The 21,050-nt window shown below is 39.2% G+C and overlaps 1 protein-coding gene across 2 annotated transcripts in view; it reads left to right on the top strand.

The window, feature by feature from the left end:
- The first annotated feature begins 20,157 nt into the window (after nt 1-20,157).
- The window catches only part of gnao1a (guanine nucleotide binding protein (G protein), alpha activating activity polypeptide O, a), a 121,207-nt gene continuing 120,314 nt past the window's right edge, over nt 20,158-21,050 (top strand). The window contains exon 1 of one of the 2 annotated variants that reach the window (XM_046037881.1): nt 20,158-20,888. In XM_046037881.1, the coding sequence (XP_045893837.1) occupies nt 20,771-20,888 (118 nt within the window). In that variant the 5' untranslated portion in view covers nt 20,158-20,770. The remainder of the gene's footprint in view (nt 20,889-21,050) is intronic. The other variant, XM_046037880.1, reaches the window with a different exon arrangement.

Genomic DNA, 21,050 nt, shown 5'->3' with positions numbered 1-21,050 from the left:
AACATTTGCAGCTTGAAGTGGCTCTCTGCCGAAGTGTTTTGGCAGTTGTCTCCTTTACTGAGTTTTCTCATTTTACCTCAAAGTGGCCTCAACCATCTCTGTTCTGACAGGAAATGTTTTTTTATTTGTTCAAAGATTTGTGCCTAACAGCTGTGCACATAAACTACAGCTATGAGCTATGAATGTTCTAGGAAAAAAGTCAGGTTTAGCGGTAGCGGTGGCACTGATGATGTGACTGGGGCATCAGGGTTGAAGCTCTTGTGCATTTTTCATACAAAATGTCTTTTTATAGCCGCACTGGAGTTGTGAGGATGCAAGCTAACTGCCAGTGCAGAGTTACTGACGTCAAACAAGACTGGGACATGGAATCACTGATGATTTATATTTCCTAACAAAACTGAGCTATATCATTCCTATGTACAGTAAACTTGTAAATAAGCTGTTTTATCTGGGAAGAAAACAAACCTGTGTCCTCTCCTATAGTAATCCTACTGTAAAATATTACCTATGACAATTGCAGCTCTGAAACAAAAATAAAACGCTAATAGTCCAGTCAATGCAATGAGCAAACAGCATGGAGGGAGTGAGAGTTATCAGCAAAGCAAACAACTTTCTTAAGCAAAATGTAAATCCTCTTAACCCATCATTTTCATCATTACACAAGCTGTGTGTGCACTTCAGCAGAAGTAAATTCAATAAGCTGGCACATTACACGCACACATAATGTCAGCTGGCATGGCAGCAGTAAAATTTACTGATGACTTTTTAAATATTATAGAACTTTGGTGGATGAAGGAGATGTAAAGGCAGCTAGCAATCCAATCACAGTGTAACCCTTGCTGTAATATAATGCCATGCCTTCATTAGAATAAACACAGTGTTTCAAGCTATGACTCACAATAACAATAACTCCAGAGCTCCCCTTTCAAGGATCAATGGGTAGCCATTAATGAACGAACCAGACGGACGCATATGGTTATAAACTTGCAAAAATATTTATTCAGGCAGTTCTAAATAATCAAGGCGTAAAATTTTTGAGCTGATTTTAAGGCAGCAGAACAGCAGAAACTTGAACTTGAACTTAAGCGGTTTGCATAAAAAAATGTTGCATTACCACCTTCTTCTGGATTGAACATTAGACACAATTTTCCTATCCAATCTAACTTAATATTAATAATTAATAATTAATTACAATAATATTAATAGAAAAATCATCCAAACCCCTCATCCCTTTCTCTTTTCCAGTAGCCTACTCAATTTGGGCTGAGAGGGCCTGAAACCTCTCTTTACAGCCCCTGTACTTCCTCTCCAGTAAATGTCATAAATGGGCAAAGTGATATCTGTGACAACAAACAAAATACTCATGGCAACTGCGGCTGCTAAAGTCTTTCATTCAGATGTTCCTTGTATTGACTATACTCCTGTATTCCTCTTTCATTTCATCATCCTGCAGTTTAAAATTTGCCTAAATAAATGATCCAGAGTCTGCCAATCACTCAGCCCTGGGTGCTATGGAGCAGAGGATTTGAAATCTGACACACACAGACAACATATTTCTCAACATATTTCTCAACATATTTCTCATCCCACTGATAAAACAAGAATGTGAACAAAATGAAGAATTACCAAAATTGTCACCAACTTACTAAACAACAAAACTTGCTACTGTTATCTTCACACTTGGCTGTTTATATTCTCTATTTATAACCAACCAAAACACACAGAACTCGGTACATTCTGACCTGTAGTTTCTGTTGTTGCTGGCCAACTCCCCAGGTCAAGACAACCATGTACATATTTGGACAAGGAAAACAGATTGAACAACAGAGTGAAATTGTAAGTTGTTGTTAATGACTGTTACTTGCTACATCACCTAGTCTAGCTAGTGTGAATGCCATTAATCTCTATAGTATTTCAAAACAATATCAGTCCCCATATGTTTTTGTGAGTGAAATCTAAATCCTAGTGTCCCTGTTAAGGCTATTGTACCGGTGTATCCTTCAATTCATTAATCAGATGAACATTGGAAGATATTTAGGAGTAAGAGAGAAGGAGGAGACTGGCAGGGCAGCTGATTCTGAGGGAGCCAGTGTGATTGAGGTCTGTAGTGGTCTATAGGTCTCAGGAAATGTTTGATGGCAGGTCCAAGCACCAAAGTATACCCTAAATTAAATTACTTCATGATATTTATTATATTTGCTATACTCTGACCCACTTAACTTTCTACATTCATAGGCTGTGATAAATTAAATAAATATGTAGATGTTGCCTAAATATAGGCTATATATATATATACACACACACACACACACACACACACAAGGAACTACACAAGGAATTAGATACACTGTTTAAAAAAAAATTGTGAAAAAACGGAAATATTCTGGCAGCTGGGGCGCCAGAAAAATACCGTTAAATAACTACCTTGCAAAAGTACGGTAATTTTCCATGACGACAATACAGTTTGTAACTTTCTTCTTAATTTTGGGGCTTTTAATGTTTATTGAAGAACATATACACCTATAAAAACAATTAAATTACCTATAAATATAGTTGAACACTGCTATAATACAAATAATCAGACTTAAAATTTTCAGAAGTTTTATTATATAATTTTACATAAAAATCTTGTTAATGCAATCTTTGTTTAATCTAAAAAAATCATACAACACCTGCAAACACTAGATCTTCTATTTAAAAAACGTCAAAATACTGTACTAAAACTGGTAATCAACTTTTAGATTGTGTTCATTGGAATTTTTGACCATTCTAGTAGAAGCACATCTGTGAGGTCAGGCACAGATGTTGTACGAGAATGCCTGGCTCGCAGTCTCCGCGCTAATTCATCCCAAAACTGTTCAACCAAACTCCTTCATCCATGTCTTTAAGCAGTCATGTTGCAACAGGAAGGGGCCATCCACAAAGTGTTTCCACAAAGTTGGGAGCATGACATTGTCCAAAATGTCTTGGTATGCTGAAGCATTAACACACAGTTTCTTTCACTAGAACTAAGGGGCCAAGCCCAACCCCTGAAAAACAACCCCATGCCATAATCCTCCCTCCACCAAACTTTACACTTGGCATAATGCGTCAGGCAAGTACCGTTCTCCTGGCAGACTGTAGCTATTGACTCTGCAGAAAGTTGGCAGCTTCTGTGCACTGTGCGCAGAAGCTGCACAGTTTCTGTTGTTCCCATCGCTTCCACTTTGTTATAATACCACTAACAGTTGACCGTGGAATATATAGTAGTGAGGAAATTTCACAAATGGACTTATTGCATAGGTGGCAACCTATCACAGTACCATGCTTCAATTCACAATTCACTGAGCTCCTGAGAGCGACCCATTCTTTCACAATTGTTTGTAGAAGCAGTCTGCATGCCTAGGTGCTCGATTTTATCCACCTGTGGTCAGGGAATTAAATGGAACACCTGAATTCAGTGATTCTTGGGGGTACGTGTCCCAATACTTTTGGCAATATAGTGTATATCGTTATATCACACAGCCCTATTTATTAATGTCAGTTATAATGTAAATCAAACACTCTGAAGCTTTTAGAATGTAAGTAACGGCAAGCGAGTGAAGATCATCTGCCTTTTGCTTATTGCTCACACCTGGAATTGCTGGCGTTGGAGTGGGAGTGGTTTTCTGCTCTGTTATTTTTGCAGCCAGGTAGCCACCTGACTTGAATTTGTCCCTAATTCTGTGTAGAGGGCTACGGACTAACACATCTCCACAATTTGGTCACCATACCATTATTAAAGGAAACATATATAATGCCTTGCCGACCTTTGATAGATATGCTGTGTAATATGTTTGCTGTTGTTTATGTTTTCCAGTTGAGCTACCTTGAGAAGCAAAATGGTTTCTTAAGGTCATCCTGAGGTGTTGTCGTGCAAAGTCAGCACTTAATCAAAAACTGGCTAGAAAGTCATAAAATGTCATATTGAATCCAGAAAATGATGAAGTCTTTGGATTGTGCATGAAGTTCACTCTATGTAAAACCCCATTTTGGTACCATTATCACCTCTCCTTTGCCTTTCATATCGCTCTCCTATCAAAGCAAAATGGCAGCATTTTAAGAAATACTTTCCAATTACTTTACATTCATGTTCCACTTTAATCTTGGAGCTGTGTCTGACAGTGTCCAAAATGTTCTTTATGTCGAACCAGTTGTGTTTCTAATGAATAGATAATAAACTACTTTAGTTTCAAAGAAAAATAAACTACTTTAGTTTCAGAAGAACAATTCTTTACACTGAAATGTTTGACTTGTGTGGCTTATTTGTTGTGAGCATGGAACTGAATAAATGGTCAATAAATAGTATCAGATGTGGGTATTTGTATTGTGGTGGTAATTTAAGGTCTGAGTTTCCTTAAATTAAGTTAATTCAAGGAAATCTGGAAGGAAACTGTCATAAATAACCCTAGTACAAACTCAAAAGGGGTTTCCGGTCTAAGATAAATGGATATATATTACTCTAATGTAAAATGTGAACATGTGGTAATTTTTAATTAAGAAAAAAACAGATTTAAATATGTTGGTTTGAACTTCCAAGCATTATGATCCAAGTCAACATCTGTGAAATTACAGTAATTATGGCTGTTTTCAATGATCAGAACTGTGTTTTGACAGTTTAACAATGTTTGTAGACATTATACACTGATTAAAATAACATTTATTGAGTGTTTTTATTTCCCAAATATCCATAATTAAAGGAGATATGTGTCAATAATCAAGCAAATCTATGTCAGATTACAGAACAAATGTTTTTGTTATAGTTAACTGTTACTTATTGTACCATGTTTAAGAAATGTTTTTACAGTATAAAACTTCAATTTAAAAGAGTTTTCTTTTAAATAAGACAAATAATACTTGTGAAAATATGATAAATCCCTGAATGTATTGGAACAGTTTTTTTTCTTTAAAATAACATAAATGTTATGGTTAATCACAGCTACAGGTTTTTCATGTTATTTTACATTAGACATGTAAATTCACAGTTTATGTTTGCCATTTTTTTGATATTTTCCTGTATTTCAAAAATACAGGAAAAAATCTGTGAAATAAAAAGATTTTTTTTTTTACAGTGTATGGTGTCACTTTATCACACATTTACATGATTAGACAGACAGCTAATCAGTCACAGCCTACAGAAGAACTCAGCAGGAGCACATGGCCTATGTAAATTCCCCCCATGCAGCTTTGATGGGTCTAAAAGCTAACGTTAAACTAACAGAGGAGAAATAGAAGAAGAGAATATGTCACTTTTTACCTTGGCTTCATCTCTGGTTGTTAATAAAAGTGTAGTTCTAATACAGTAACAAAAGATGCATGTGCAAAGATTTTGCAAGCGTAACTTACGCATACCCTGGGGGCTACACCCCCCCAGTCTTTTAACCGCAGTGACGTCCCTGTGCTTGGTATGAGAGGCGAAATGTCTTCAACCAGTCCAGTTGCCCTTGATTTTAATCACAACTCTGCTAATATACCGTCACAATCTGCTCCTCCGTTCCCCTCAGTCTCCAGCCTCTGCTCCATAGTTCATGTTTACCTGTCATTTATCCATTATTTTCTGTTTTATTCTGAAATACTCACCTCTCTTCTCATGTCAGTAACTTCACTTCTTGCCTTTGTGTTTCCACCCATTTTTTATTGTCTGCCCCGCCCTGATTATTTTCACCTGTGGACTTCTTTCCCGGTACTGGCCTGCCTCATCATTCCTGTAAGCCTGCTGTACATTTACTTTTGTAATAAATCAGTTGTCTGCATTTGGGTCCTGTTCCTGGGTACCCCTCTTTGACATGTAATGTATCACTTATAAAGGTGAAAAAAATGTCAATTTTTTATTGCTTGATATTATCTGAAAATATACACAGTCTGATTTCTGTTTATTTTAAAACACTTTTAGTAATACATTTCCGTTTAGTTACAAAGATAGTGGGATGTATCATAGATGATTCATCATACTGTACTCTGAATTTTTAAATGTTTTTCAACAGTTTACCCTCTTCTTCTGTATATGCTCTTCCTTTTCTTATTGCATAACTTCTCTGCAAAACCACTTTTATGTATTTGAACTCGAGCTGTACAGTTAAACATGAACTACACCATAATATGTTTCACAATCACACAGAAAGTACACAGACACACACTTGTGCACATACTCATCATTTATTGACTGTTTGCTGTTTGCTCCATGAACGCATGCTTCAGTGCCTTTCGGGGGTTTGTGTATGTGTGTGTAATTTACTATGTGTATGTGTGTGTGTTTTTGTGAATTCCAGCCTTTAGCTGCCGCTTTCTTGCAGCTTGCATATCACTTTAGACTGCTTGTGTTTTTATTTGGCAGTCTGGGTCATGCAGATCACAAGGATGTCCTAAATAAAGGCTAAAGGACCTGCATGGTTCAGTTTTGTCTAGGCAGTAATTGGTAACTGCTGCCAAGTTATTATGAAAGATCTCTGACTTGTAATCCTTCAATCAATTTAATGGAAGCTTGAAAATAAGCAGACAGCATCGATATATTAAGTAATATTGCGTGTGCATGTGTGCATATGTACTTTAGTCCACTAGCATTTCCCCTCGAGCTCGTACAGTACTGTTAATGCAGTACCAGTTGCTGCAGAAATGCCTTCAAGATAAAATCTATGGCATGTATTTTAAAACCACAGTAGATTCATTTACTATACATATCTAAAAGGTTTTACTGGGCTCACTGGAGGTAAAAAGCCATGTGAGGCCATATAGGCTCATATTGTCATAAAATTCATGGACAGTTTCATCTTCAGAAGCTTTGACCGATAAATGTTTACATGAGGGATTTGGCCTTCGTCCACCACTTCTTAAAAAAAATAGGATTTTGTGGTTTTAGTGTCTTTCTTGCAGGAATATCGTTACTGCATGTTCAAAGTTTGCAGGATAACTTTTACTTTGGTCAGTGGCCAAGGATTTCCTGTCTTGTTCATGCCTATAGCATAGCCAACGTTTCTTGAAACTGTCTGTCCTTTTTAAACATTTGTGCCTCTTAAGAAACTCTTTCCTCAAGATCTTGGGTTTTGCTTTTAATTTAGGCCTTGAAAATTAAAGATTATTTCCTTATTATTATTATCATTATCATTATTATCATCATTATCGCTGTTCTGACTATGGTAGGTAACATGACTCCAGCAAAACCATATATTGAGGTAAGCAGTGCGAGCCTCGTAAAGCATTACAAAAAATGTTTTAATTATATAAATCATTTGAAACTACAGCCACCCAAAAGTAAAAAAAAAAAAAAAAGAAAAAAAGGCTATTGTTGCTAACTGTATAGGGACCTTCAGGAAACCAGCCAGCTAACAAAGCAAGCTGTTTGGTTAGCCACATAACAAACTTCCTACTTATCTGCAGTAACAAACAGTCACTACTACTAAAACAAGTGCTGTGCTACTTCAGTCAGGGTCTCTTCGTCTCTCTCTGATCTGTATCTGATAGAGTTATACTCCATGGTAATCTTCTCCTTGAAGATGATGATGATGATATTCTGTCCTGTGTTAAGGCAAAAAGCAATTTTGTGAATGTCACACAGGAGGTAAGTCAGTATGGAGTTTCTATTAGGATTTCTGCACCATAATGTGACACTTTCACCACATGCTTTTTCCTGTAGTCTGAGCTGTCATCCCTTTCTTTTTATTTACTCGACGAGTTACTCCTTATAGATAGTATACAGAGAGTTTTCAAGCTTAGTTTACCTCATTCATCTTTTTTTGTTGTCTATTTGCTGGTCTTGTCTATATTTAAAATGACAATAAACTGAAATAAGACAATTACAGTAAACACAAAGAACAAAATGACAACAACAAAAAAAAACAGTTAAGATTGCTAAATAAGTTCATGCAGTTTTAAACATTTTATATCAAAATCAAATGGAATACTTTTCTGGGGAATAATATTTTCAAAGTAAAAATTCTGATCTAAATGTATCTAATAATAAGCCTTAAGCAACATATAGTGTTTTATACTTATACGCAATGTGGGCAGCAGCTTAGAGAGGGACAAATTAAGTTGCTCTCTGGCTGCCAGGCTGGATCCTGTAAACGATTAAGCTCTGAATACTTTAATCTTGTGCTAATTGAAGAACAGCGCATAAAATATGCCGTTTTTATATAGAACAATTTGGTTTCAATAAAGTTTAGACATAAAGGGTTGGTCATGGTCACATGGCAAAATTTTTACTAAAAATGAGAAATCCATTGACAGTGGAATATTTGTTAATAAATGGACAAAGGGTATGGATTATACTTCAGTTACAACCTCCTATCTTTTTAATGTGAAACTGCTGCTTGTTAGTAGCTGAGGCGACTCCTCCAGGGACAGGCAAACATATCTCACTGTTTTTTCACAAACTTTTATCACACAGAGGTGTTTCTTTTGACAAGCAGCAGTGGTAGACGTGAAGAAAACAATCATTTCCAAACCCACACACCAAATACCCCACGCACAAAGGGATTAACTACATACAATTAACAGCAAATAATAACCCCACCATGAACAGCTGGAGAAGAAATAAATATTACATAATAAATATCCTAACCACAAACAAAACCAAAACACAGCAATGGTGGTTGTGTATAGTCAAAGACAAACACATCACAATTTCACGTCTGATAAATGTGGTGTTATTTTAAGAAATGTCTGTAATAGCCCCACAACCTTCCAAACTGTCCAGGCTTCACTCAGGAAGCAGTAGTAGGCGTCTTGTTTTTGAAGGCCCACACAGTGCAGTGCCCCCAGATCAGTCAGGGCTTTGGTGCTTTATTTGATTGTTTACCACTGCAATAACTGCTACTCTAAAATGGAAACACCTTTGTGGAAAGAGTGAGATTTTGCTCTTGCTCAGCACCTTGTAATTCCATAGCCACATTGTGATACCAATGTTGATCAGGATGTGTTTCAGGAACTGAACTGAAATGAGTCTGTATTTCTGATGATTTAAAAAGGCAGTATAGCACTAAGACTACAACTGGCAGTCAATCCATAATAGTTTGGCCTAAAAGTGCACAAGGGCAGGTGCGTTTCCTTCAAATTCAACACTCCTCCCCCTGCCCGCTTTCCCTCTGCTCTTCAAGTGGCCTCTGTGCAACATATGCTGTTATGTAATACCAAGGGCTGAGGGGAAGTGGAACTACTAATGAAACGCAGCCATAATGTTTAGCATGTTCATAATCTTAGTTTAGCTTGTTGGCATACTAACATATATTAGCCCAAAGTAGCCCAAAACACAAAGTACAGCTCAGGCCCCTTTATTGTCTTTTTCCTTCAATTCACCAGTTGTCCCATCTACCCATTGTTACTCCTCTTCCCTCCTCCCTCATGTGCTCTGCAATCAGAAGTATTGGACAAATTGAAACTTGGACCTAGCAGTGGCTGTCAGAGGATCAGCAAAGTGATTACAATTCATCTAGAGCATCAGATTTTGCCAAAATCTCGATAAGCCAATAATCTGGTTGCTTTCAAATTTTAAAACAGTTTCTTTCTCCACTGCTTTCAGCTGTCATTTCAGTGTCAGTTTGATCCACCTCCCACCTCCACTCCATTCACTTCCAATTTCATCACAACATGTGGGTCCTTCCAGTGAGCTCATCAGAAGCTCCACATCACATCCATTCAGACCTTCAGCTCTACCTGTGCTTCACCGTCATTATATTACTTTAACTTTACTCATTGCGCACACTATATGAAAGAAATAATTCTATCAGCATGGCAGGCACATTTACAGAACTGAGCAACTGCAACAAAACTATTTAAATTGTAACCACAGCTGTAAGGTTTTCTCACGGTCACATAAAATGAAATTCAATTTTAAGATGATTGATAATAGTGTATCTTCTTCTGTGACTGTTTGATAAAATGGTAGTGGTCTTTGTGGAAAGAGTTATCTTTCACTGTGGATATTTTTGTCACAATGAATACATTAAATCATTTTACTTTTATTTAGTTTACTGTAATACAAATGAAATACTGCAACAATGAACAGGCCTCAATGACATCATTTCAGTTATTTAATTGTGGTAATTCATTTTTTTACAAATACTGAATATAGCTTGTGAAATGCAATGATAATCCCAGGGGTGGTTATCACTTCAACTATGAAGATATTTTTTTAATGTAGGAGCATTAAAAACAAATTTGCCCCCACTGCTAGGGCAAAACACACACACACACACACACACACACACACACACACTGCACACAATAATCAGATATATGGCCAGTGGATTATGTTTTTTCATTTAAATCAAATCATTTCACAGCACCTCACACTAGATTCTGAACCTTTTATGTAATGATTTTTGATGAGTTTTATTTCCCAAGGTTATAAGCACATACACATTTCTCACATTTTTAGCTAAACGCCCATTTAGCTTGTCCTGAGTACTGTAATAGTGACAGAGAAATATACAGACTTTAATGGAAGAGTAAAATACTGGATACTACACTTATTTACTGCCAGGAGTTGCCAAGAGTTAGATCCATACCACAACTGGAAATGAGGTTAAAGCTGACCCAGCTCTGTATAACGGTAACAAAATCCACAATTTTTTGTGGGGGGTTGTTTGTGAGACTATTTCTTTGTGGGTAATAACCTCATGGTGAGCTATAAATGTGGATTTTGTTTTGCTGTTTCTGCCTGATCTTTATGCAAACCTAATCTAACCAGCTGCTGTTGCTTCATATTTATCCTGCAGACATGAGTGTGGTTTTGATCTAATCTAACTCTCAGCAAGTAAGCAAATAAGCTTGTTTCCCAAAATGTTGAGCTATTCTCTTAAACCTTTTATACATTTCCATGGTGTTTAGGGGTAACTATTAGGTAAACATTAGGTTACGAAGTACAAGAAAAAGCACCCCTGTAATGGGCTGTACAGATTTGTAAAACAATATGCTGGAGACATACTGTATTTGTGTCTCACATATTTCACAGGAATCTAGGCCAAATCTTTTGATCTTTTCATAACACGGTCAGAGTTCAAGCTTAGCAACAGAGAAACTTCCGGAGATGAATGTTTTCCTGATTGTTTCTGTTTGCCTCAGTGCAGTTCTCTCTGCTTTGATGAATCAGTTTAACATTGCTTAATGTTGTGGGGAATGTTTCAGTCCATTTTCGAGTCTCTTACGTTCTTTCTGTTTAGTTTATTTACTCAGTTCTGCAGTCAATGTATAAGATGTCATCATTAAGGGCATTAGGATGTCTCTTCCTGCCTCCGCACTGCAGTTCCCCTTTTTCACTCAACACTTCTTCTTTAGGCCTGTCTTTTTCTCCCTCACATCACCCTGCCCTTATTTAATCCAGCTTTTTCCATCTTTAACCATGTTTCTTTAAAAGTGGCAGACTGAGGAGTACAAATTACATCCTGACACCTCCAGTTAGCCCGCGTCCCACACTTTGCTTTTCACTGGGTACATCAGGCCCCAGTCTCTGTGCTTTCTGTAGGTGTTCTCTAAACTGCACATGATTCATTGCTTTGTTTGGTGTGGCTACGATTTTGCAGGTTATCACAGTAAAAATATTTATTTAATTGCCTGTTTGCTAAATCTCCCCTTCGTTACTGTCGCTACTCTTTCAAGCTTTCTGGCACGACACACATTGATTTTAACCCCTCGAAATGTTTTGATTCTTAATGATGGGTCCTTGATGTCAGACAGAGGAATACGAAAAGCCCTTTTCTCATTACCAACTGGCAATTGTCCATTTGGAAGTTTGGAGGATTTTGTAGTAGCTAGATTTAAACAGTCACACAGTTACAAATTCATTCCATTGTCATCCTTGTGTGACCGATCTGCTCGCCAATAACAAGCTCCATGCTCCTTCCGTTACGGTCCTACCCATCAGAGCGGGCACAGGGCGTGTACATTTTATAACAATAAACAAAACTAGAGGAAAATGTGGGTGTTTCAGCAGGGGAGAGTTTAACCTACACGTTGTTAATGTGTTGTTAATTTGTCATTTTGTGTGCTTCAACTACAGATAACAGCTCACTGTGAGCCCATTCTGTTCTGCTCTCTGCAGGCTACATATCCACATGGAGCATTTCAGAATGAGAGCGTTTTACCTGTCTGATTTTGCTGACTTGTTCAGTTGTCCTTGATTTTTCTGCTTCTGCTATGGTTAAGTAGGCTACCTAGTTAAATTGTTTCTTTTTTTGTTTATTGTTGATGTAAGATCAGGAGTCTGCAAAAGGTGCATTATTTTGAAAATCGACCGGATTCTCTATGCCATTCTGGTCTGACTTCCTGCCTAGTTCATCTGGGGCGAGTTCAGCGCAGACAAAACCTAGCAAAACGTTTTTTTCAACGGAAACGGTGGTTCCCTGAAAATCCTGCTGTGTACGCAAAGAGCACTGAATTTTCCTGCTTTTTTAACGCCATTGTGTTTACAAACTTGTCGCAGCTGATTGGGTAACACCTGAGACACGCCCACCAAACGGGAGAAAATATACCTCAAAGCCCGTTGCAGAACGTTGTACAACATTTCAAGGAAACATGTCGTTCAATCCAAAAATGTTGCAAACCGGTGTAAAACGTTTTGAGATTGAACTCGCCCCTGCTTGGTACGGCTTGACATGGCTTCTGTCAAAAATAGACTGGCAGTGAATATTGAACTTTAGCAAAACTTCAATAAAAAAATAAAAAAATCGCATATTGAATCATAATTGCAATATCTGGTAGAAAAATCACAATTAGATTTTTTCCCCAAATCGCCCTAATTCACAGAGAAGACAAGAAAATAAAGAAACATTGTTCTTCTGTTGCAGTGTAGAGCTACTTAGTCCTAGTACATACTGTTATTTTGTTCTAACATCATCTCTGTTGGCTGCTTCATTTACTCCTATTTTCAAACAATTTAACAGTAACCAATGTAGTAAGTAACTAGAGCCGCTATCACTAGTCTAAACTCTAATAGCATCCAGGATGGTTGTCCACACAGCTGATCGTGAATGCAATGCTACACCTTTTAATCCATACAGTTTTGACCATGTAGGTATAATCATCACTTATGTAGCTTGTAATTATTCTATCTTTCTAACTATCAAGATAAAGTTTTGTAAATAAGTGTGGTTGTAATGTACTAACATCCCATGCTATGCTACTTTTAGATTCCCTTGACAAACGAGGGCTAAACTGTCACACTGTGTGCCTGTCTGCTATGTTTAGCTCTCTGGGAGTTTTGGTTATTTGGTCAGTTCAGTATCTGTTGTTTAGCCTTGTTCATTATTTTATTCATCCGCATGTTTTAGTTTACTTAGTAACTGTTTTCATGGTTTTGGGTTCTGTGTTTCTATAAGCTTTATTTTGTCATGTTTAGGGTTTTGTGTTTCATAGCTAAGTTTAGTCTTTTGTTCATTTGCATGTTTATGTTTACTTAGCATCTGTCCTGTGCCTTAGTTCATGTCTTAGTGTTTTCTCCTGGTCTGTGTACTTCTGTGTTTTTGCCCATGTCTGCTCTGCTTCTGTCTTATCCGAGCTTCAGTCTGTTTCCCTGTTGGTTGTGATCTGTCTGCTTGTGCCTTGATTAGTTGTCATTATTCTGATCTTTGATGTCTTATTTTATTACGGACTGTGTTTAGTGTCCAGCAACCTGTGTTTTGTCTGTTCTCCCAGTAATCCCTCTGCCTCACCGTCTCTCTGTTTTCCACTGCTGTCTCTCTGCCTGCCTGTGTCTCGTTAGCCTCATCCCTGTCACCTGTGTTGCTCCCGCCCTGCTCATTAGTCCCTGGTGTATATATGTTTGGTGATTCTGTTCAGTCCCCGTCCGGTCATTGTTGTGTTTGGAGTTATCTGCCTGTCTCTGTGTTGCCTGATCCTCTGTTTAGGCGTTTTACACCCGAACTGCATGTAAGCCTGAGTTTTTGTGTTTTTTTGGATTAAAACCTGTGCTCCTTCAGTCAACTCTCCAGTGTCTTGCGTTTGGGCTCTCTCCTGTTTGCACTTCCTCAAACTCGTGACATAAAAAGGGTGAAATATTATCAAAAACTGACGTTTAATGTGTTGCAGAATACAGTTTAGTTGCTTCAGTATTGTGTCCTCAATCAATGGATGCCACCCTGCATCTGAGGCAACAGCACAGTTCTTAAACTCTGCAAGGAACACTTGCACCACTTCACTGCTGATAGTGTGCATGTTGCTTGCACAACAGCAACCACAGCCTATGTTTGTTAACGGACTGACCAGATGTGACAAAGGAAGGAAAGGAAGAAAGAAGGTGCACCAACTGCAGCAATGCCTCTGTAATATCAGTGAACATGGCACATGCTATATACTGTAGATGACATTCCATGTATGTAGTGTATATATGGGGTGCTTTTTAAACAGCTCACAACCGCTTTGGTACTTATCAACAATTATTGGATGGATTGCCATGACATTTTGTACAGACATGTGTGGTACCCCAGAGGATGAATGCTACAGATAATGCTTCATCCCTCGAGTGCTACCGTGAGGTTTACATTTGTGGTTTAGAAATAAAAGGCAAGACAGTCAGATGATGGGGAAAGGAGGGAAAGTCCAAGGGCACCTGGTGGATTGAAGGAAAAAGACAATAAATGGGCCTGAGAAAACAGAAATGAGGCTGAAGAGGAGGGACAGGGGGATGGACTGATACAAATTATTTGGTTTATGACCAAATACCTGCAACTAATGACTTTTCCATTTACCTCAGCTGTACTTTGTACTTAGGGCTAATAAGCTAATGAACATTTAAAATGACAACAGCCTCTCTAATCATGAAAGTAAATCGTTCAAGAAAACACTCATGCGTCGATAAACCACAGAAACCACCGAAAGAGAAAGATGTGACCTACAACCGGTTCATTATAGATTATAATAATGCAGCGCAGTGAAGATTCATAGAGGAGATAGCATCTGTTTGTTAAAAGACACCAGTCTACACTGTAGTTCAGAGACTTTACTGATAAACCACAGAGCAGCAGAGTAACACTAGGCTACATGATCAGTCTGATGTGAGTCTGCAATTCAATGAGTCAATTGATGATTTTTATAATGCCCCATTTTTATAATGCTATTATAATGGCGGATGCGCCATTATAATAGCAATGCCCCAAGGTACAAGTGCACCTGGCTTTTAAGGGGAATGGGAGATGACACTGATTGGTTTATTGCATGTTACACAGACTAAGTACAACCCTTTTGAACCATGTTCCTGTTGCACTGATGATTTTTTATGCCGTTAAATAAGCAAAATTGGACCTATGGCCTTCACGCCGAGCTCTTACATCGTTAAAATGGGGCCCAAATGTATGCAGAATGTTACATATTGCTAACAGAAATAAGACAATAGCACCCATACCTCTGTGCCATTTACATGTTATAATTAACGATACAAATAGGTAATGTGTCCTCAAATGTGTGGGATAAACACAAATGGCACGGGATCTAGAAAGGTTTCACAGTAAAATTTTGATTGTCTGTATGATTTCTTTCCCCCTGTTGTTCTATCTTTGTTGCAACGTAATCTCCCTTTAAAACACACCAGGATGTGGCTACTGTACCAGTTAGCAAATGCTCGACTTCCTGCACCGGTCACTTGACTCATTGCTGTTTCATGCTGGGCGGGGCAGTATACACTCAACTTGTGTGAATGTGTTTGCAGGAAACAGCTGCATAGGGTTGTGGGGACAGATGAGAGCCCTGACACTCAACCCACAGTGTATGTGTGAGGCAGAAAACCAAAACAGTGAACAAAAAGCTGCACGGATCTGCAGAGTGGGGTGCTCAACAACAATGAAGGCTATTTTTTATCACTAAATGCATGAAAACCTTTGACCAATAACTCTACCTGGGCATCTTTGTTTGTATTAGGTCCCGGCTGTTCTCATCTGTAACACCTCGATGGTAGAACGAGCTACCACATGCCATCATTTCCTCTTATAACACCTCTGACCCCTAAACCTCTAACATGTACTTTCTGTGCATTCTTCTTCTATCTCCTTACAATTCTCTTGTATTGATTGCACTATTTGGTAACACTAACTTACTTACTTCTTTCCTTAGGTATTTACCCCATTGATGCCATACGCGCCATTAGGTCTCCCTGGTATTGTTTTTATATAGTTTTGTTAGGATGACCTAACGAAGTATACATGTACATGTAGTCTGCATGATCTTTTATGTTACACATGTATTATGTATTACACATGACAATAGAATCATAGAAACTCTCAACAGCAGATTAAAATACACCAACATCCCTACACCAATTGCCACATGGTATCCTCCTGGAACCTTTAAATTGGTGGTCAGAGAACCTGTGGACTACTTTAGTCACCCTTGAGAGGAGACATAACAGAGGTGAGTGACCTCAACACACCATTACTGCCCAATCTCTTCTTGCACAATCAGGCAGCCATTAACACTACAATCAATCATCATTTTGGTAAAGGTTATACCACACTGAGCACATATTGGTTACATGCTGAGGTAACCAAATGATCCACACTAAGTGCATATGTTTGCCTTTTACAGGCCTGGCCTTCAATCAGTTCCAGCTGGGAAGCAACTACAACATCCACAAAACACACACCATGAATACATGCAGCAATTTAAATAAAACAATTCATTCCTTGAAGTTGTGTCTTATTTATTTTACCAGTACTATATACAAATTGTGCTACAAAATACTATTAATGATGAGGACTTTCATTACATGTTTACAGTAAAAACATGGCAATGTTTTTACAAGAGACAAAGGGACAAGACAAGAGAACTTAATTTCACCTGTGAATTGTGTTTGGAATATATCGACATTTATAAATATGATAGATCAGAGGTACTATTTGGGGGTGTTTCTGTACATCTGCTGAACAAATGAGCTAACTTCTGTATGTTTGATTTAAAACTACATGCTTTCTTTTGAGTGTGTGTGTGTGTGTGTGTGTGTGTGTGTGTGTGTGTGTGTGTGTGTGTGTGTGTGTGTGTATAGAGTCAAATGAAATTGATGCTCTTCCTTCAGATTTTAACTTAGCAAATGATGAACTTACCACAATCTATTAACTTTACCTTGTATTCAAAATGTATCTAAATAATTGCTATAAATAGATCTAAACCATGCCAGACTATAATGGAGGCACCAGAACACTTCAGTGGAAAACAAACACTTTGGCCAGTGGACTTTATCTTTGATGCCACAGATGTAAAAGTTGAAACTGTGCTGATGGGCGAGTAACCTCAATTGGGCGCCGGATATTGCCAACAACTATAGCCATTAGGAGTCTGTTTCCCTTAAATCCATGTAATCCAATGCATTTGTCATGATGTTGTTTTTGCATTATGCCCAGTGACAGCTGAGAGTAAACTGTTGTTTTCTGAGGCTTTGCACAATAAGTCATTAAAAAAACAACAATCCACTACATTATCCGTTGAAACAACTTTTACATAGTGGATAAGGATACACACAATTAAGGCTTTGCATTATAAATTTTATTCCAAGTATGTTGCACAACAGAAAATCATAATCAAGGTGGTTATAGACTCAATAAGAGAATTACATGCACATTTCAAGATCAAAGTGGTGAACCCCTCCACAGCATGACATTGTCATTCCTAAAGTTGTGCCACTAACATGGCTATATAGAGTATGAATATTGACAACCAAAACATTTTCAGAACATGTGACTGAAACTACACTGCGTGCACAATTAGGCAAGTAAGTATTCTGAATGAAAAATTATTTCTATGCAGATTTTCCAACTCAGAGAGCTCAGAGACGTGGCCAAGGTCAGGAAACCTGAAACACGACCACCGCTGAATAAGATTAACAAGTTGAAGCATCAAGAGTGGGCAAAGAAATAGCTGAAAACATCCTTTTTCAAAGGTTTTATGGACAGATGAAGTGAGAGTGAAGTGATGGACAAGACGGATGGCCAGTGGCTGGATCACAGAGGGACACAGGGCACCACTTTAGACTCAGGCGCCAGCAAGATGGAGGGGGGGTACTGGTACTATCATTAAGGATGAAACTCAACTCCCAAGCCTACTGCCAGTTTCTGGAAGATACTTTCTTCAAGCAGTGGTACAGGAAGAAGCTCTCAGTTTTCAAGCAGACAATGGTCTTTATGCAGGACTATGATCCATCACATGATCCACTGCTAGGCCAGCCAGCAAAGACCTAAAAGATGCCCAAATAATGACCTGGCCCCCATCCTTACCTGACTTGAATCCTATTGAGAACTTGTGGGCCCTTCTCAAACATGAGATTTCCAGTCAAGGAAGACAATCAACCCCTTTGAACAACATTTGGGTGGCTGCGGTTGCTGCTTCAGCGAAAGTTGATCGTGAACAGACCAAGAAACTGACAAACTCCATGGATGGAAGGCTCATGGCAGTTATTGAAAAGAACTGTGGCTATTTATTGGTCAAAATTTGTATTTAATTGCCATTTACATCACAGTTGCAAACATTGCACAACAAGACATGAAGCAATAATAACAGAAGTTGATAGGTAAATAAATATATAAATATAAAAAGTATAAATATAAAAAATAAATAAAGGACTGTGGATATATACAATATTTACACTATTAACACATTTGTGTTGAACAGTAGTAGTGAAGTAGTAGTGCATGGCAATTGAGCACAGTCCATCTGCTGATGAAGGCCACCTGATGTCACATGACAACACTTTCCAAGGCCACTGATGAGCCTTCAAGCTCCAAACGTTTTTGTTTATGGATAAAACATTGATATCTTATGAATGTACCATTAGACAACTATGTTTAGACAAAATAAGTTCATCAGACTTAGACAGCCAATGATCTTTAAAGTTGAACATGTCCACTTCAGCTCTAATAACAATCAAGTACACTGCGTAACAATCAATCAACTTTTATTTCAGACACATAGGTCCATATCAGTAAAATAAAATAGATTAAAAGACACAACACAGAAGTATGTGCAAGATCATCAGAATCAGAAATAATTTATTGATCCCCGAGGGAATATTCTTGTGTCACAGTTGAAAACATTGCACATCAAGACATAAGGATATGCACAATTTTTACATTATTAAAAGAAAAGATAATATTGCATGAAACAGATAAGGTCCAGTTTAATAACTAACTAAGGGTCTGTGTCTCAGACACTTTGAGGGAGGAGTTATAGAGCTTAATGGCCACAGATTTGTGTTTGAGCAGCACGTCATGGAGTGGGTGAGAGACATTGTCCAAGATGACATGTAGTTTGGACAGCATCCTCCTCTCTGACACCACCGACAGAGAGTCCAGCTCCACCCCCACAACATCACTGTCCTTGTGGTTTGTTGATCAGTTTGTTGAGTCTGTTAGAGTCTGCTACCCTCAGTCTGCTGCCCCAGCATGCAACAGCAAACAGGACAGCACTGGCCACCACAGACTCATAAAACATCCTCAGCATCGTCCACCAGATGTTGAAGGACCTCAGCCTCCTCAGAAAATACAGTCAGCTCTGGCCCTTCCTGTAGAGGGCTTGAGTGTTCTTGGCCCAGTCCAGTTTATTGTTTATGTGCACTCCCAGGTACTTGTAGTCCTCTATAATGTCCACACTGACCCCCTGGATGGAAACAGGGGTCACTGGTGCCTTTGCTCTCCTTAGATCCACAACCAGCTCCTTAGTCTTTGCCAAGTTGAGCTGCAGATGGTTCTGTTCCATCATATGATTACATTTTTTTAATCAATCAGCAGACACATAAATACATGCTTACAATTCAGCAATACAGCATGAAGAGTGGGATCATTAGCCTACTGGTCACATAAGCTACACATGACTTGCATCTTGGACAACATTTCAAACCAACATTTGACCTATATGAAAATATCCATGCACTGAAGTCACTTCTCATGCGCTTGGTTTGCTGAAGTTAGCTGAAGCCCAGAGCCTTTTGTAGCTATGGATCTCATTGGATAGGTGCGTTAGCAGTGGCTTGACATATTTCTCGAACACTCACAGTTTTATTGCAACGAAGTGTTAAATGTATTTTCTACCAGTTTAACAAAAGCCTGAAATGGGGCTCTACAAGTCTGTGAAGGCACCGTGCAGCAGTGGGCCACCAGGCCGCGCCACTGGGCGCGCGGGTGGCGCTCCCTCCCTCCTCTTTCACTGCTCTGACGTCACCAACCTGCAATCGAACGATTGAACTAACGACCGACCGAGTCCATACCGGAGCTACCGGGAGGCAGTACCGTTACAGAGCGAGTGCCCGTCGCCGCCCCGGAGGAGCCAAACGGAGGAAGGTCCGCTGTGAGCCGCCGTGCTGGAACCAAACGATGCGAGCGCTGCTCACCGCCGCCCAGTAACATAAAGTATCGACGAGTGGAGAACAAGAGAACCGTTACCGTGATTTAACTTAGCGACAGAAAAAGCACGAGAGAGAGAGACGGAGGAAGGACGGACGGACAGACCACCGAGAAACGCGCGTGAGAATCAAACTGCGGTGGCTACGTCGTGTTGTTTCCGCGCTGTGGATCAAACCGAGCGGGTCCCTGATTTAAATGCGTTAACGGTGCCGTATCCGCGGCTTGAGAGCGAGAGAGAGGGAGCTGCCCAGAGAGCGAAAGAGAGAGACAGAAGGATCGTAGAGGGACAGAAGTCATAGCACAGGAAAGGAGGAAATTAACCGAGAAAGGATTTGCAGCCCAGCGTTGTTTCCACGCACACAATTCATTTAATCCACCGTCTCACTGCCGTTTCTACCGTGGATCCCGGGCTCGGTAACGCTCTCAAGCTGTGTTCTCTAACCATGGGATGTACTCTGAGCGCAGAGGAGAGGGCGGCTCTGGACCGGAGCAAAGCCATCGAGAAAAACCTCAAGGAGGACGGTCTGACCGCGGCCAAAGATGTTAAACTGCTGCTGCTCGGTAAGAGACGCCGGTTAAATTTCCTACCGTGGGGCCTGTAGAGCCACGGCCGAGATATGAAGCGCTTGGGGGTGGAAGGAAAGGTGTGGTTTGTGTGTGTGTGTGTGTGTGTGTGTGTGTGTCTGTGTGTGTGCGCGCGCGTGTGTGTGTGGGGGTGGTGGT

This window comes from Micropterus dolomieu, linkage group LG22 (assembly GCF_021292245.1).
Source record: "Micropterus dolomieu isolate WLL.071019.BEF.003 ecotype Adirondacks linkage group LG22, ASM2129224v1, whole genome shotgun sequence".
NCBI lineage: Eukaryota > Metazoa > Chordata > Actinopteri > Centrarchiformes > Centrarchidae > Micropterus > Micropterus dolomieu.
Note: the sequence above shows the minus strand (reverse complement) of the source record. Positions and strands in the feature narration are given on the sequence as shown.